General features: G+C 42.9%; 2 protein-coding genes and 1 long non-coding RNA gene across 3 annotated transcripts; all 3 read left to right on the forward strand.

Annotated features, from left to right (window-relative positions):
* The first annotated feature begins 4,760 nt into the window (after positions 1-4,760).
* On the forward strand, positions 4,761-5,869 carry LOC144988667 (NACHT, LRR and PYD domains-containing protein 3-like). Its single transcript, XM_078939311.1, has 3 exons — positions 4,761-4,855; positions 5,017-5,215; positions 5,355-5,869. Exons 2-3 carry the CDS (start codon positions 5,149-5,151, stop codon positions 5,867-5,869), a joined length of 582 nt encoding a protein of 193 aa, XP_078795437.1. The 5' UTR covers positions 4,761-4,855; positions 5,017-5,148.
* On the forward strand, positions 5,867-7,460 carry LOC144987820 (NLR family CARD domain-containing protein 3-like). Its single transcript, XM_078937285.1, has 2 exons — positions 5,867-7,153; positions 7,250-7,460. The coding sequence occupies exons 1-2, from the start codon at positions 6,057-6,059 to the stop codon at positions 7,443-7,445; spliced, it is 1,293 nt and encodes a 430-aa protein (XP_078793411.1). The 5' UTR covers positions 5,867-6,056; the 3' UTR covers positions 7,446-7,460.
* A 1,295-nt stretch (positions 7,461-8,755) lies between these two features.
* LOC144988293 (uncharacterized) lies at positions 8,756-12,713 on the forward strand. The gene is made up of 3 exons (XR_013652152.1): positions 8,756-9,017; positions 10,057-10,230; positions 10,526-12,713. It is a non-coding gene; the product is annotated as an uncharacterized LOC144988293 (long non-coding RNA).
* Positions 12,714-17,291: the final 4,578 nt, after the last annotated feature.

The following is a 17,291-nucleotide window of genomic DNA, read 5'->3' on the forward strand; positions in this document are numbered from 1 at the left end:
CATTAGGCATAAGTAACAGAGCTTCATGAAGCTCAGACAACGAGAGCGGAGAGTCTAAATTTGTGATTTGATCTTCGTTTAACTTGGGCAGGTTTATATTGTTGAGAAATGAGTTGATGCTTTGTTCTGATGGATTGATCTGTGGAGTGTATAAGTTTTGATAAAAGTCTTTAAACGCATTATTAATTTTTACCGGGTCATGGGTGATATTCCCTGTTTGGTCCATAATAGAAGTGATTGTTGATTTTTCTTTATTAATTTTAAGCTGATTAGCTAGAAATTTGCCAGATTTATTTGAGTTTTCATATCTTTCCAGTCGAAGCCTTTGTATCTGGAATTGTGTTTGTTTATTGATGATGTCATTTAACTGCAGCTTTAAATTTTTCAGGTCCCCCAGTATGTGTTCCTGTGCAGAAGCAGCATAAGCAGTCTCCAGAGTTTTTATTTTATTTCCTAATTCTAATAAATCTGCTTTCTCCTTGCGTTTTTTATGCGTTGAATAAGAGATGATTTTCCCTCTCATGACTGCTTTTGCTGCTTCCCAAAGAATACTTGGTGATATTTCAGAAGTATCGTTGAATTCTAAGAAGGTTGCCCACTCTTTTTTAAAGAATTCAATAAATTCCTGGTCTTTTAACAGAGATGTATTAAACCTCCAGGTTGAACCCGAGGGTCTGGGTACTTCCCTTGAAATGGTAACAAAAACTGGTGCATGGTCACTGATAATAATTGGATGAATGTTGAAACTTTTAATTTCTTTCAAAAGGGAGTTACTGACTAATAAATAATCTAAACGAGATTGTGAATGGTGAACTGGAGAAAAAAAGGTGAACCCCTTAGTGCTTGGATGACATGAGCGCCAAGCGTCGCAGAGACCCAGATCATTCATGTACTGCTTTAGAATACTTGCAGACTGCCATGTACGCTGGTTTGCTGCTGTGCTGAGTCTGTCAAGTTCAGGGTCCAAAACAAGGTTGACGTCTCCTCCTATAATGATTGTGGAGTCAGAGTGAACTGAGAGTGAGGTGAAGAATCTGTGAAAGAAGGAAGAGTCGTCAGCATTAGGGCCATAAACACTCGCTATACAAAAGTCCTTATTCTGAATGGATATATTAATGATTACAAATCTGCCTTCTGGGTCAGTAACTGTATCCTTATGAGTAAATGTAACATTTTTATTAATCAAAACTGCAACCCTTCTTTGTTTGGAGTTGAAACTGGCAGAATACATAACTGGATACTGGGAACAGCACAGGAGATGACCAGCTGATAAAGATAAATGGGTCTCCTGCAGCAGAGCTATATCTGCTTTAAGATCATTCAGGTGATTTAACACTTTCAATCTCTTTGGCCCAGAACCAAGTCCACGCACATTCCAGCTAACGATGTTAAGACTGTTCATAGCTGTTCTAACCGGGAGAGTGCAAGGCTAAATAGTGCGTGTGCCCGTCCGTGTGCGCGTGCCCGCTGTGCGTACCTGCTACACTGAAGCGCTGTGCGTTGTGGGTGAACGTGTCTTAGCTGTGAGCTGCATGTTGCGTGCGTCCTGTGTGAGCCTAAGTGAGGTCTTTGCAGTTTATCAACGTGTGTGCGGGATCGCGTGTGCATGCTCTTATGCGCACTAGTATGCGCGCGCGCCCGTTCCGTGCATAAATAAATACTCACCGTGGTTGCGTTGACTTTACCTGATTCACATATGAGGACATGGGAAGGGGGGGGGACAAGAGAAAAGAGAGAGGGAAAGAAAAAGAACAAAAAACAAAAACAGCGAAACAACAACAGAAACATGAATGTGAGAGAAAGAAAAAACACTTTTCCTGAGAGGTGTGGATTATTGATGATCCGATTATTTCCTATTCAATTAAATAAGTTTGCGGGTTTCTTCTGGGCAGCGCAGATGTCAGTGCGCCTCTGAAAGCCTTCAGCACAGCCAGGGTGTTACCTCTGGGTCCCGGAACAGCTTGCCGTTCACAAAAAGTTTATCAACAGCAACCACCGCGCGGGCTCCAGCAGACAGGTGCTTCCTCCTCAGCGGGAAGAGGATTTTCCGCCAGCGGAGGATCTCGCCTGGAAACTGATCATTCACACTGTAATGTGTGTCTTTCAGCTCTCGCCCTCTGCTTTTTACCTGCATCTTTTGTTTATAATGTTCAAATTTAGCAACAATAGGACGGGGACGCTGGACACATTTCTCTGGATTCAATGCCAACTGCATTCAACCACTGTTGCCTTGCATTCAAGTCCACTGAAAAGTTGCGCAAGCCAGTTATTTTTGACGACCGAAGGCAATAAACCGACAAGCCATGCTAAATCTAACACGCTAACGACCGACCGGTATAGAATCAAATATGGGCACGAAAGCGTAGAGAAAGTGTAAGGGGCCATTTGATTGGCTAAAAGCGAACCTGCCTACTTTGCTGATGAGTGTGATTGACAGATTCACTAGCCAATGGTGACATTAGTTGACCTGCTCCGTCAGATGAGTCTCAATATTCACCGTAAAAAAATCTCTCACAAATGTGGGCAGATTCACAAATCAGAGCGGGTTTTTGAATGACATTCTGCTATTCGTATGATCTGTGAGTTCACATCACATGTGTACCTAAAAATCATGTTTGTGAAGCACCTATTGTGCATTTCTAATACATTTATTGTGAATTTCTGAAATGTTTTTGTGAAACACAGTGTACACATTTGAAGATGAGCTGTCATTACTGTCCGTCTTCAGGCACATGCATCTGCTGTATGTGCTTCCATACCTCAGGTCCAACGATTTTATGAATGAACGCCGAACTAAACCATTGATGAATGAACATAGTAGGCTGCTGCGCTCCAATCACGTCGCACATCCATTAGTGGATGGAGGGGGAGGAGTCTGACAGAGGCACCATGACACCTTTTATGTTTTGGAGGTTAAATGTGGCATTTGTTCAGCAGAACTGTCAAACTTAAAAGCAGCTCCTTAATGCTGGGGAATTATAGAGCCAGACATGGAAAAGATGAACTACAATGACAAATATTGTGTTTAGATTAATTGCATTAAGTCCATCAGCAGAGTTTACGTGGGTTGCCTGCAATGATGTTTTTGGTCCAGCAGGAGTCAGTACTAAGTGACACAGTATCGACACAGTATCAATTCTGTTTTAGCAATGTGCCGAAACGCTTCACAAGGCCTCACCTACCCATCACTACTGAGAACAGAGATGGCTGAGCAGGTTAGCTGGAAGCCAGGCTGAATGGTGAGCAGAAGGGATGGCCTGTTTGACACAGCGCTTCGGCGCGTGTTTCACCTTCATGAAGCAGAGTGGTTCAACACAATGTTTCGGGGTGGGTGTCAACATGCGCAGATCACGTGGTTGATGAGCTATGAAGCGCCAAATGCATTGTTTGGTCAAACCATGGTTCAGATGTCACTTTTGTTCGAACAGTTGGATGCGCTATTCTCTAGAAAATACGAAATTAATCCCGACCAGTTCTATCGTTTCCCCTGTATTGGAATCAGCGTCAGTTCATTGCACTTTACCATGGCTCCTGGTAAAAAAAAGTACTGTGGTTCAGGATCATTTCAACTCAATTTCTCCTAATAAAACAATACACTATGAACATTGCGGATAAAAAAGAAATATTTCAATAAATCTATAACGGCAAGTTAATATGATGTGAGCAGAAGTAGCTCAGTAATACAGTCTATGGGATTTGCAATCAGAGGTCCTGGGTTTAAGGCCAGCATTTTACCTTTTTTCTTTTTGCTTTGCATTTTTCTTCTTCATGTAATGTGTATTTTGCTGTCTCAAGCACTTCTCACAGAAAACTTCACATGTCGTTCTTTTTTTTTTTTAAATCACTAACAACATTGTTTTGTTTTACGTTTTTTCATCATCATTTCCACGTTGAAGTGTTACAAGGAGCTTAGTTTAGGCATTTGATATACGTCCAGTCCGCCACCAGATGCCGCTGTTCTGTGTAGTTTCAAAGCCCTGAATGGGTGGTTCGTTTTTCCGGCACAATTACATGAACCCCAAGGGAAGCTTCATGGGGCTTCTATTTACATCCCTAGTGAGCAAACAGGTAGACAAGCTGGCAGAGACAACAGAGCAGGTAAGCTGCCTAAATACTTGCAGTGCAATGATCAGAAAGGTGAAGGCAAAAGCAGAGATTTATAGGAGTAGGCACAGGTGAAGGAAATCAGACAATTAGCAGCAGCGGGGGAAACTGCTGCTATGACAATTTTAATTCAAGTTTTTCTCTGTATCTCATCAGCAAACCCAAACATTAAATTCTTCATTTTCTTCTGGTCTACATGAGAATCAATAATCCAGTTTTCTGTAACTCTGATTCTCTGTGAGTCAGAATGAATGTTAGAATCAGTGCTGTTCTGAAAACAACAGCATTCATGATGCATTTGTGATCTGAGATGATCCAAATCCAAAAGAACTCATCAAACACCATCATGAAAGAAACTCATTTCTAACTAAACAAGTGTTTTTCTATCAGGATCCATCAGAGACTCAGATCTGGATCTGGATCTGAACCCAGCTGTGTTTCCTTCAGGAGTGACCAGTCAAAGGGTGGTCTCATCAACTTTAAATCATCTTCTAGTACAGAGAGGTGAGCTGTATGTAAACATTCTTTCTCACAGACATTTCGATCTTCGTGTGTGCAGCAGTGAGTGTTGGAGCTTCTCCACAAACACAGAATAGATCTAGTAGATTCTACTGAGTGTCTGCAGGACACCAGTGGGTCCAGTAGGATCTGATTGTTGCTGATTGTCCACAGACTGGACCAGCAGAGCTCAGAGACTCCCAGTGGTCCGTCTGTCCAGCAGCATCAAACACAGCTGGACTCCATCTTTCTGGTCTGTACATGAACAACAACTACTTTCCCATCATTCTGTCCACAGTCGTCTCCATGCTGCACTTTGGACACCAGTGGACTGTCAGTGTGTCCAACATGGAGCTGATGTTTGGCTCCATGACTTCACTCTGATTGGCTCATTCATCTGGAATTCTGTTGCAGCTGCTGGAGGACAACATTGTCACTTTTGTCAAGAAGGAGCTGAAGAAGATCCAGAAGCTTCTGAGTCACAGGGAGGATGAGGAGGAGCTGGAGGATGAAGATGAAGAGCAGAGGAGCAGCAGAGAGTCACTGATGAAGATCACAGTGAACTTCCTGAGGAGAATGAAGCAGGAGGAGCTGGCTGATGGACTGCAGAGCAGTAAGAGGATTTCTCTGAAGGTTTCAGCTGATGAGAAATGAAGATTTCCTGATGTCTGAACACATGGAACCACAGGGATTCAAACCCTCATCATTCAGGGCTGCAGAGAGTTGATTTACTGTTTGTTGTCTTCATTCAGGATCTGCTGCTGCAGTTTGTCGACATAAAGTCCAATCTGGTCTGAAGAAGAAGTTCCAGTGTGTGTTTGAGGGGATGGCTAAAGCAGGAAGCCCAACCCTTCTGAATGAGATCTACACAGAGCTCTTCATCACAGAGGGAGGAAGAGGAGAGCTGAATGAAAAACATGAGGTCAGACAGATTGAAGCAGCATCCAGGAAAGCAGACAGAGCAGAAACAAGCATCAGACAAGAAGAACTCTTCCAACTCCCAGCTGGAAGACCAGAACCAATCAGAACCGTGATGACTAAGGGAGTGGCTGGCATCGGGAAAACAGTCTTAACACAGAAGTTTACTCTGGACTGGGCTGAAGGCAAAGCCCACCAGAACCTCCACTTCACATTTCCATTCACTTTCAGACAGCTGAATGTGCTGAAAGAGGAGAAGTTCAGCTTGGCGGAACTTGTTCATCACTTCTTCCCTGAAACCAAACAAGCAGGAATCTGCAGCTTTGAAGACTTCCAGGACCATCTTTGATGGTCTGGATGAGTGTCGACTTCCTCTGGACTTCCACAAGACTCGGATCCTGAAGGACCCTAGAAAGTCCACCTCAGTGGCTGATCTGCTGACAAACCTCATCAGGGGGAACCTGCTTCCCTCTGCTCGCCTCTGGATAACCACACGACCTGCAGCAGCCAATCAGATCCCTGCTGAGTGTGTTGACATGGTGACAGAGGTCAGAGGGTTCAATGATCCCCAGAAGGAGGAGTACTTCAGGAAAAGATTCAGAGATGGGGACCAGGCCAGAAGGATCATCTCCCACATCAAGAGATCCCGAAGCCTCCACATCATGTGCCACATCCCAGTCTTCTGCTGGATCACTGCTACAGTTCTGGAGGATCTGCTGAAGAGCAGAGAGGGAGGAGAGCTACCCAAGAGCCTGACTGAGATGTACATCCACTTCCTGGTGGTTCAGGCCAAAGTCAAGAAGGTCAAGTATGATGGAGGAGCTGAGACAGATCCTCACTGGAGTCCAGAGAGCAGGAAGATGATGGAGTCTCTGGGAAAACTGGCTTTTGAGCAGCTGCAGAAAGGAAACCTGATCTTCTATGAATCCGACCTGACAGAGTGTGGCATCGATATCAGAGCAGCCTCAGTGTACTCAGGAGTGTTCACACAGGTCTTTAGAGAGGAGAGAGGTCTGTACCAGGACAAGGTCTTCTGCTTCATCCATCTGAGTGTTCAGGAGTTTCTGGCTGCTCTTCATGTCCACCTGACCTTCATCACCTCTGGACTAAACCTCATGGAAGAAAAACGGAAAACAAAATCCTTAAAGATTCTCAAACAGACACAAAGCAGTCCAGTCCAGTTCTACCAGAGTGCTGTGAAGAAGGCCTTACAGAGTCCAAACGGACACCTGGATTTGTTCCTCCGCTTCCTCCTGGGTCTTTCACTGCAGACCAATCAGAGTCTCCTACGAGGTCTGCTGACTCAGACAGGAAGTAGCTCACAGACCAATCAGGAAACAGTCCAGTTCATCAAGGAGAAGATCAGTGAGAATCTGTCTGCAGAGAAAAGCATCAACCTGTTCCACTGTCTGAATGAGCTGAATGATGGTTCTCTAGTGGAGGAGATCCAACAGTCCCTGCGGTCAGGACGTCTCTCCACAGAGAAACTGTCTCCTGCTCAGTGGTCTGCTCTGGTCTTCATCTTACTGTCATCAGAAGAAGATCTGGAAGAGTTTAACCTGAAGAAATACTCTGCTTCAGAGGAGGCTCTTCTGAGGATGCTGCCTGTGATTGAAGCTTCCAACAAAGCTCTGTAAGAACTCTCAGGAAAATTACCTTCAGTGAACAAATGAATCTGAGTGGAAACATGAAGGTTTCAGTAACTGCTGTCGGTCTTTGTTTTCTTCAGGTTGTATAACTGTAATCTATCAGAGAAAAGCTGTGCAGCTTTGTCCCCAATTCTTAGCTCTCAGTCCTACAGACTCAGAGTTCTGGACTTGAGTAACAACAACCTGCAGGATTCAGGAGTGAAGCTACTGTCTGCTGGACTGGAGAGTCCAGACTGTAAACTGAGACTCTCAGGTCAGGTTTCATTCAATTTTTGATTTTCTGCAACAAGTGTTATCAGTTTTTCTCTGTTTCAGGAGAAAGTGTTAATAGACGTCAGTGCAGATAAAACAGCAGAGGACTGTTGCATAGAAGTAAAAAGAAAAGAACATTCTGCTTGAGTTAAAAATCCTGAAATCTCCTTATCTGATGGTTACAAATGTTATCCTGTATTATTTTATTTTTTTGCACCAGACTAAACAGGAGAACCTACATCCACCCAGGTGTTGAGATCTGGGAGAAGTTCATGTTCTGTGTTCTTTCAAAGAAAACATGAATCAATCCAAGAACTGCAGATTTCAATGGACAGTTACAGAGATTTCTGACCCACAGAGCAGCAGCTCCTTATGAAGAGATATGAGGAGGTCAAACTCCAGCAGATTGACAGGCGTTTCCCACAGACCTGGTTTGGTGATTATTCAGAACCGAGCTTGGATCAGAACCAGGTCTTTCATTTCACATAGTCTCTAGGTTCTCAGTCCTGGTGCTTAAACAGACACTAAATCTATTTGTGATTAGAGTGAAGAACCTCTGGATGTAGTTTATGTTCAAGGCTTGGGGCAGAGCTACCTGGCAAAAGGAAGATGGTGCCATAAGCAAACCCAGAAACTGAAGAAGATCCTTCAAGGTTTCTGTGATTAGAAATGGACTTTGGGAGCAGCAGAGACAGTGGACCTCGCTTAATTTTATCCTATGGTATCGGCCGGGACACTGCATATTCATTTATGTTACAGCACATCAACAATAAAATGAATAGTAACAGAATTGTATATGTTCAAACTCAAACAGGTTTCTTAAAAGCTCCAGAGCTGAAAAATCTTAAACCCTTAAACTAACAGCACAACCAGCTGAAGCCCTTTGACTACCAGCAGAACCATCAGCAGCTCCTCTTCAGGGCCACATTCAGACATTTTTGGCCCCGTGGATCCTCATGTTTTTCAAGGCCATTTACAGTTTAGAGATGTCAAGAAATGCTTTCAGAGGAGAACTAAAGACTTTTTGAGCTGTTTTTCTGCAATGTGATCATTTGAAAATGTATTTTACAATGTAAAATTCAAGATGAAAAAATACAATTTAATCTGACATTTTTTAATCAAAGCTTTAAATCAAAGAAACATCTATTGGATTGTAAATATTTAGTCATGAATAATTCCTGATGATCAATTACATTTCAATTCCTCGTCTGTTTTAACTTCATTTCAAGTCATTTCTAATCTATTGCATTTTCATTCATGATCATGGTTTTGGGTCCAAATCCAAAAGAAATGAGCAAACAGTGAAAATGTCATCTGTAGGTCTGTCATCAGGACGGGTCCCACCTGACTGAATGGACCAAGTTCCTGGACCTCCAGCTGCATCACTGCTCCTGAACACACTTTTCTGTCTGATTGCAGGTTGGAGGACTGCAGTTTGTCGAAGAGCAGCTGTAAAGTTCTGGTCTCAGCTCTGAAGAAAAACCCGTCTAATCTGACAGAACTGGACCTGAGCAGGAACAAGAACCTGCAGGATTCAGGAATTCTTCATCTGTGTGGTTTTCTGGAGAGTCCAGACTGCAGACTGCAGACTCTGAGGTCAGACTCCATGTTTCAGTTGTGTTCAGATCAATATGATGACAAAGTTGTGTTGACCCACATTGAGCAGAAATGTCCAGATTCTGATCTGCAGCAGCATCTTCCTGCAGCTGCTTGTTCTCTTCAAAGATCTGCAGAAGAACTTCTTATTTTCTTCCTGCAGCTGCTTGTTCCAAAGCTGTCTGCTGACATATGTGCTCCACAAAGTTCCGCTTGCAGCCATCAGCACTTCTTTGTGTCTTTGCTCCAACAGACTCCTTTAAAGCGCGTGCAGAAGAAGCAGCCGTGCACGCTCACATGCACTCTGAGTCCTGCTGCTGTGTTTCAGCAGATGCAGCTGAGAGTCCAGCGGCTGATGTTTGTGAGCAGACAGTGACAGAGTCATGCTGCAGCTGGATGCTGCTCTGACAGACACATCCTCCACAAACATCCTCACCTTTTCATCCACAAACATCATCACATCATCCATCAAAGCTCCCAGCAGCTTCTGACTCTTCATTCAGAGCTGAAGTCATGGATCAGGGATCAATGTCCAACATTTGCTGCTGACTCTTCCTCATCACTTCCTTCTTCTCTCTGCTTTGATCTGTTGGAGCTGAAAGTCTCTGCTTGAAGGGCTGCAGCAGAGAAGGACTGGAAGATCATCTGCTAAAAACTGGGAGGAAGACTTTCCAGCATCATGCTGCTGAAATTCTCCCATGATTCAGTGCTGATTGGAGAAGAGCTGAGCAGAAAGAGGAAGTGGACTTTTTCTGCTGTTGCTGCAGAAACATCAGTTGGTTTGGATGCAGCCACAGGCTGATGTTTGACTTTCACACATCTGGACTTCTTTCCTGAAGCAGCTGCATGTTGTCCTGAATGTTCCTGGATGTTCTTCTTCTCTGCTTCTGCTGGACTCTTCTGATCTGCTGCTGTTGCTTCACATCTTTGGACTTTTTCTAAACTTTCTGATCTTCTTCAGCTCTGAACTCTTTAGAAGAAGTGAAGGATGAAAAACATGAACTTTGTCTTTAAACTCAACTCTTTGTTCTGGATTCAGGTTAATTAAGTGCAGTTTGTCAAAGACCAGCTGTGCTGCTCTAGTCTCACCTCTGAAGTCCAACCCGTCCCACCTGACAGAACTAGACCTGATGTTCAACAACCTTCAGTCTTCAGATGTTCAGCAGCTCCAGGATCTGGTGGAGAGTCCAAACTCCAAACTGCAGACTCTGAGGTCAGTAGAGGGTTGGAGTCAGTCCAGCTGCTTCCAGATGTTTGGTCCTAAAGTTAGTCTGAGAGCAAAGATGCAGAGTTTCCTGTGAAGCTGCAGCTTCTCAGTGAAGCTCTGAGGACAACAGTCAGCCAATCAGAGCAGCAGAAGCTCCAACAGCTGAAGATGACAGGAAGCTGCTGCTCTGAACAGGACTGAAGCTCCTGCTGCTCTTTCTGCTGCTGTGCTGCATCACTGACTGACAGACCAGGATCAGGAGACACTCCATCATCTCTGTCTCTACACTTTCTCTCTGCAGGTTCTGAGTCTGATGTTCCTCCTGGAGGAGCAGAGAGGAGCAGCAGCAGCAGCTGGTCTGCAGAGATGTTGTGACTGGACGATGTTCCTGGGAGGTGGAGAGCAGAGTGATGGAGGAATCAGAGGAAGTGGAGATGAGTGTCAGAGCTGCAGCAGGAACTGATCTGAGATCAGCTCCACTGTCTCTCTCAGCATCAAGTGGACAGTTATTGTGCTGCAGCTCCCCAGGTGGACTGATGGAGAACTGCACTTCCTCTTCTCATTCTAACTTGGAGTGTTGATCTGAAACATGGGTTGGATTCAGATGTTGAATTTTTAACAAGCCAACTAGTAAATAACTGGTAAACTAACCGGGATCCACTTAGTTTACATTTTAAATGTGTTACTGTTGCCTCTCCAACTTAGCAGTTACAGGGGCAACTGGTGTTTATTTCCCTCAACATGTTTGTGGTAAGAATAGAAGAGACATACACGTTGAGCTACCGTTAGCTTTATTTCAAGAAGGTTTATTCCTTGCAATAACCTTCAACATAAGTCAAGTTACAACATATTTTCTGCACACATATTATCGGTCTTGTACACTTTCATCAGTTACTTAAATGTCACATTCTAAAGGAAAATACAATATTCTTATCTCCCTTTAACTTCACCTTTGAACATTTATGAAAACTCTCTAATCCCTCTATTACTCTATAAAATAGTTTTTTGTAACATATAATCAGATTTACAGGATAATCAAAACTAAAAACAAAGTAAGTATTCCATCAGTTAAACTTGCATTACTTGTACATCCATGAATCTAATTATTCGCTATATCTCCTACATCTCCTGCATTTATCTAGATGCTCTTTTTACTGACCTGTGGTAAGAATAGAAGAGACATACACGTTGAGCGTTAGCTTCATTACAGGAAGGTTTATTCTTCTTCCTGCATCCCCAACTAATCTATACCAGCGTGATGATCGCCCTCTAGCGGCCGGCTGTGAAATAGCACAATGGTAGCTGAGCTTGTACTGAAATCAGTACTGAAACGAAAATGATCAGGGTTAAGAAAATATATAGATCAACATAAAGACTATGACAAAATAAAATAATTGTCTTTTTTCTCCTGGGGCCTGTTTCAGAAAGGAGGTTAAGTGTAAACTCTGAGTGCGTTAACCCTGAAATCAGGGAAACCCTGGGTTTTCCGTTTTAGAATGGTAGGTTTGTTAAACCAGAGAAAGCAGAGTAAATCAAACCCGTTTCTGAAAGAGAGGTTACTTATACTCGGAGTCAGTGTCCATGGTTACTTACGCTGTGAACCTAACCTGGTCGGGAGCAGGTTTTATTCTCCAAACTCAAAGTTTCTGCTGGTCCCCTCCCCTTTTTAAAGACGAAGCGGTATTTTTCTCTTTAACCTTCATTGCCCACATTTCTGTCACACAGAGACGGTCTAAGTGACAAGAATGGCTTGTCCTTTTTTGGAGGACCCAATAGACGAGGAGGCTGCATTAATATTGCGCTGGAGGGGTAGGAGAGCTCCTGTGTGGTGTGAGGCTCACAGGTGTTAGGGGAGCCATCTTAATTCCTGACTTAATCAGGCTATCAAAATGGCTAGGTAGGGCCATGGGTGAAAGTGGGGGGGATGAAAAGGAAAGTGAGTCTTCACTGGGAGTAGATGTAGCAGGGGGCGCCCAGAGCTGGTCAGATGGTGGTATTTCTGGGGCCAAATCTGGTGGTTGTTGTTGTGGTTCTGCGATTGGGTCCTTAGCTGGCGGTGGTTGTTGTGATGCTGGTGCAGCTGAGTCCTTAGATGGAGGTGGTTGTGGTGCTGGTGCTGCCGGATCCAAGTCTTTGACCGGTGGTGGTGGAGGTAGTTGTTGTTGCCGTTGTGCTGTGGTTCCTGGGACACTGGCTCGGTCCTTCCTTACTGCCTTTTCAGGGCCTTGGCCTCTATGCCCCAGAGCGTGGAGGAGGTTCTTCACTAACTCTCTTGCTCCACCTCTGTTCAGGTGTGGGCCTCTTCCCATGAATAGGTCCTTTCGTTTCCAGAATGTATTGAAGTTCTCAATGTAATGGAATCCTCTGGAAGCACACTCTCTGGAGAGCCAATTGTTCAGCTGAAACAGACGGCTGAACTTGAGTGACACCCCATCGATGTTAGGAAGAGGTCCACTGATGAATGCTTCAACCTCTACTTTGTCGATCTCTTCAAATAACTTGATGTTATCTACATGCTGCCACTAGGGCAGTTAATACGCAGTAATAACATATCTTATCACAACTATGCAGATGATACTCAGATCTATGTGTCACTGACAACAGGTGAATATGGGCCGGTGGATTCACTCAGCCACTGCCTCCAACAGATCAGTGCGTGGATGCAGAATAACTTTCTCCAGCTAAACTCAAACAAGACCGAAGTTATTATTTTTGGCCCACAGAAACAAAGAGAAAGTCTCAGCAGCTACCTTCATTCTCTGTCTCTTAAACCCTCAAATCAAGTCAGAAACCTAGGGGTAATCATGGACTCTGACCTGAACTTTAACAGCCATATCAAGTCAGTAACATCAGCGGCATTTTACCATCTGAAAAACATTGCCAAAATCAAAAACATAGTGTCAAAACCAGACCTGGAGATACTTATTCATGCATTTGTCTCCAGTAGGTTAGACTACTGTAACGGCCTGCTCACCGGCCTCTCCAAACGAGGTGTAAAACAGCTTCAGTACATCCAGAATGCTGCTGCTCGAGTCCTGACCAGAACCAGGAAGTATGATCACATTAGTCCTGTGCTCAGGTCTTTGCACTGGCTCCCTGTACCTCAAAGAATAGACTTCAAAGCAGCTCTGCTTGTGTACAAGTCTCTCCATGGCCGAGCACCAAAGTACATCTCTGACATGTTAGTGCCATATGAACCATCTCGTACTCTGAGGACCTCAGGGGCCGGCCTCCTGTTGATTCCCAGAGTCAGAACTAAACAAGGGGAATCAGCGTTTCAATATTCTGCAGCTAAAATCTGGAACAGCCTCCCTGAAGTCGTAAGACAGGCCTCTTCTGTGTTCATGTTCAAATCTAGACTTAAAACATTTCTGTTTAGCCGTGTATATGACTGAAAGGTCCTATCTGCACTTTTCTTTCCTTTCCTTCCTTTATTTTAAATCATTTTTCAAATTTTTTCTTTTCTTTTAAAGTAAATTTTACGTTGATTTCAATGATGTATTGTGATTTTAATGCATTTTTCTGTTTTGTGAAGCACCTTGAATTACTTTGTGTACGAATTGTGCTATACAAATAAACTTGCCTTGCCTTGCCTTGCCTTGCCTAATTCATAGAGAATTATATTTACCTCGTACGAGGATTTTGAGAAGACTCGATTTTTTGTCATTTCCCCATACGTTTTTGTTTGAGCTTTACCGTCAGTCAATTACATATATACAATGAAAACAACATTAGATATGTATTGCTATGCAGATGTTTCATATGTCAAATATTGTCAACAAAGCCTCCATCCATGACATGCTCACATTTGACCTGATTGAATTATGTTTTTATACTTCATTTTTAGCTGCTGCCATGTTCTTTTAATTCCTGCAGGATTGCATCTACATGAAAATGAAATCAGGGACATTGAATTAGATTAATGTAACAATTACTTTTTGGAAACACAATTTTCTAGCACTGCTTACTTTCTTAATCCCATATAAACCTATACCACTTGATCAATACAAGGGTAGTGTTACAGCGTGTGTGTGCTGAGCGGGGTGCGAGCCACGAGAGACAAGGGGAGGGGCGATTGCAGGTGCAGATGGGGGGGGGGAGCACGGAGCGGAGGTGTGTGCGTGGTATATATTGTGTGTTCGGAGGACGGAGCACTTAGTTAAATAAAGAGAAGGTGTCATTCCCAGAATAACTGTTTTGGAGTCATTCTTAATCCGCTCTGGAGGTTGAGGGTTTCCAACGGGAAGTGAACCCCGAAGGAGAATTCCCTTTGGCCCTGAAGGAAATCTCCCTGTGCTTCTGACCACGGTCGGAAAGACGAGAAAAAAGAAAGGAGAAGCCTTCGCGCAGCGAAAGGTTCAACAGTAGACAAAAGTTCACTTTTAAAAACACAATTGCATGTATTAATATTAAACTGACCAACGTTTGCAAGAGGGGAAGGTTAACAAAAAAGTCCTCTAAACATTACCGACGTTAAATGCATTTTCCCCCAGATTGGTTCTGTACACTATGCAGCATTTCATGCATTTACACCAGGAATAACACTTCAAAAGTACACCTAAATATCGCCATTTTTATTTCACACCTTACGCTGTTTAAAAAGTTATTACAGCCAATATTTTATAACAATGACTTAAATGCAAACTTGCGCATTAACTTGAGCAGCTATGTTTTCCCACGCTAACTGTCTCTGTTTTGCAGATGCAGCGGTGTTGCTTTTCTTCTGGAATATGTGCTCATATTCACTGTAACTCTGCAGCAGCACGTCAAGTTCAGCTGGTGAAAAATGTGCAGACCTCTTTTTTTCCACAGTTGCCATGGTGACTCGTGATATCTGCGCTCCATTGATAATGGCTTCTTATAGTCGCGGTGCTCACGCTCACCTCCGAATCAGTCCACCCAGAGTTGATTGACCTAACTCGGATCAGCTTCTCTGAAACAGAAAACTCAGAGTTGTTAATCTCCCGATTGACCAACTCAGAGTTCAAGTTCAACCTCAGAGTTGGTTGAACCTCCTTTCTGAAACAGGCCCCTGACCCACTACATTACTAAAAATGTTTCCTCTCGATTCAAAGTAAACCTGGGGGGTATTCCAGAAAGCAGGTTATGCTAGCTCCTACGGTAAGTGTGAGGCTAAGGAAGTTGATAACCTCAGCTTTCGGTTCCAGAAATGTAGGTATGTTTCAGGGTAGGTCAAGTTGCCATAGCAACTCATGCTCTGAACATAACCTGGTCAGGAGCAGGTTTAGTTGAAGCTTAGTTTGTTTTCAGAGAGGTGAAGCAGCATGGCGTGTCCATTTGAAGATGATTTAGGGGATGAAGAAGCTCAGATAATACTTTTTCCACCATGAGAGGGTGATAAGACCACATATGGATGTTGGAAAAATAAACTTTATACTTTGATCTAATTTCATTATTTGCTTCAGTTAAGATAAATCATTTTTTTTAGTTAAGTCAGCTTAAAAATAACACGTACCTTTCAGACAGTTATTTTACTTTCATTCAGATTAATTAAATTAAGTAGGTGTAACTTTGGTGCTGCTGTTAGATTGGCATCACAAGGAATTGTGGGATATCATTCCCTTTGCCTGTCTGGACGGATTTGGGTTTAAATGTGGGTTTCTGGCCAAATGTGTTTAGTTGTTTAGCTGTTTTACTGTGTTTTGCCGAGTTATTTTGTCCTACTATGCTTAAGCCTTTGCACCATGAGTGAGAGGGATGGAGAGGATGATAAGTTTATATAGCACCCCTAGTGACATTAACTATAATGATAATGTTGGAAAATTCCCAAGAATTTCTGTACTCTCTACATATATTTTCGGTCTTTTTATTGTTGTAAAAATTTGTATATCTGCCAGTTCAAACTTAGACATAGGAGAGTTCAAGAATTTTAATTAATTAAGATGGAAAAAATATTAATTGACTTGGAGTAATATGACATTTAGTTAGATAAATACATAAATTTGAGTTGTATAAACAATTATTGAGTTTTACAGACGTAAGAAATTAGGTTAAATAAATTTAACTCAATTACTTGTTACCAATTGAAGTAATTCATTTAAGTTGGCCAAATTTATATATGTATATATATAAGGAAAATGGAAATGGAAAATGGAAATAAGATCAGAAACTCATGTGTTTACTTTGTCTGTTCTTTTTCTACACGCAGAAACTCTTTTTGCTGATGCAGCCGTGTTACTTTTTTGATGGACGTATAATCTTCATACTCCGTCATTAATCTCAGACTCCGTCTCACTGAAGTGAAGCGCTTTCTTTTTTTCACCACGCGTTCCCATGGTGACTCCAGAAATCGGCGATCTATTGAGAATCTCTTTATGTACCTGCTTTGCACGTGCATTAACCCAGGGTTACCAAGTCGAGCGTAATTACGCCAACTCATTTCCGGTCTTTTGGTACCGACATACCCAGAGTAAGCAAGTTCAGGTGGATTTCAGCCAGAGTTCAGGCTTAAAGTCAGGCTGGTTTAAACATGCTTCCTGGAATATCCCCCCGAACTGGTTTATCTAAACTGATGTGGATGTACGCGCTAGCTGTAGTTGAAAACGCTGCTAAAATGTGAAGGGGATTGTCATGGATTGTAACCTCTCAGGTTGGATACGCCCCTAACCGGGTGCCAGTGGTTGTATTGATGAGAGGAGAACAGATAAAAGAGGAGCTTGAGCAGCATAGCAGCCCCAGTTGGCAGTCTAACAGTGGTAACACCAGGCTTGACTCATGGACTTACTTTTAAGAGTGAAACTGTCATCTTTGTTGTAGGGGAGAGCTGCCATTTTCTTTCAAATATTTCTATATTGCTTTTCTCATTCTAGGAGTGTTGATCTGAAACATGGGTTGGATTCAGATTTTCAGCAGCTCCAGGATCTGGAGAAAAACAGACCTGCAGACAAACAGATTCTTTTCTAGATCATCACTTTCTTCTTTGATCTCCATTTGATGGACAGATGTGAGTTTGGGATGGAACAATCAAGGATTGAGGGAATCATTGATCAGACAGAACATTTCTGGATGACATAGATCTATGTGTGGGTCAGGGGAAAACACAGTCA

This window comes from Oryzias latipes, chromosome 2 (assembly GCF_053564925.1).
Source record: "Oryzias latipes strain Hd-rR chromosome 2, Olatipes_Hd-rR_3.1".
NCBI classification, from domain to species: Eukaryota; Metazoa; Chordata; class Actinopteri; order Beloniformes; family Adrianichthyidae; genus Oryzias; species Oryzias latipes.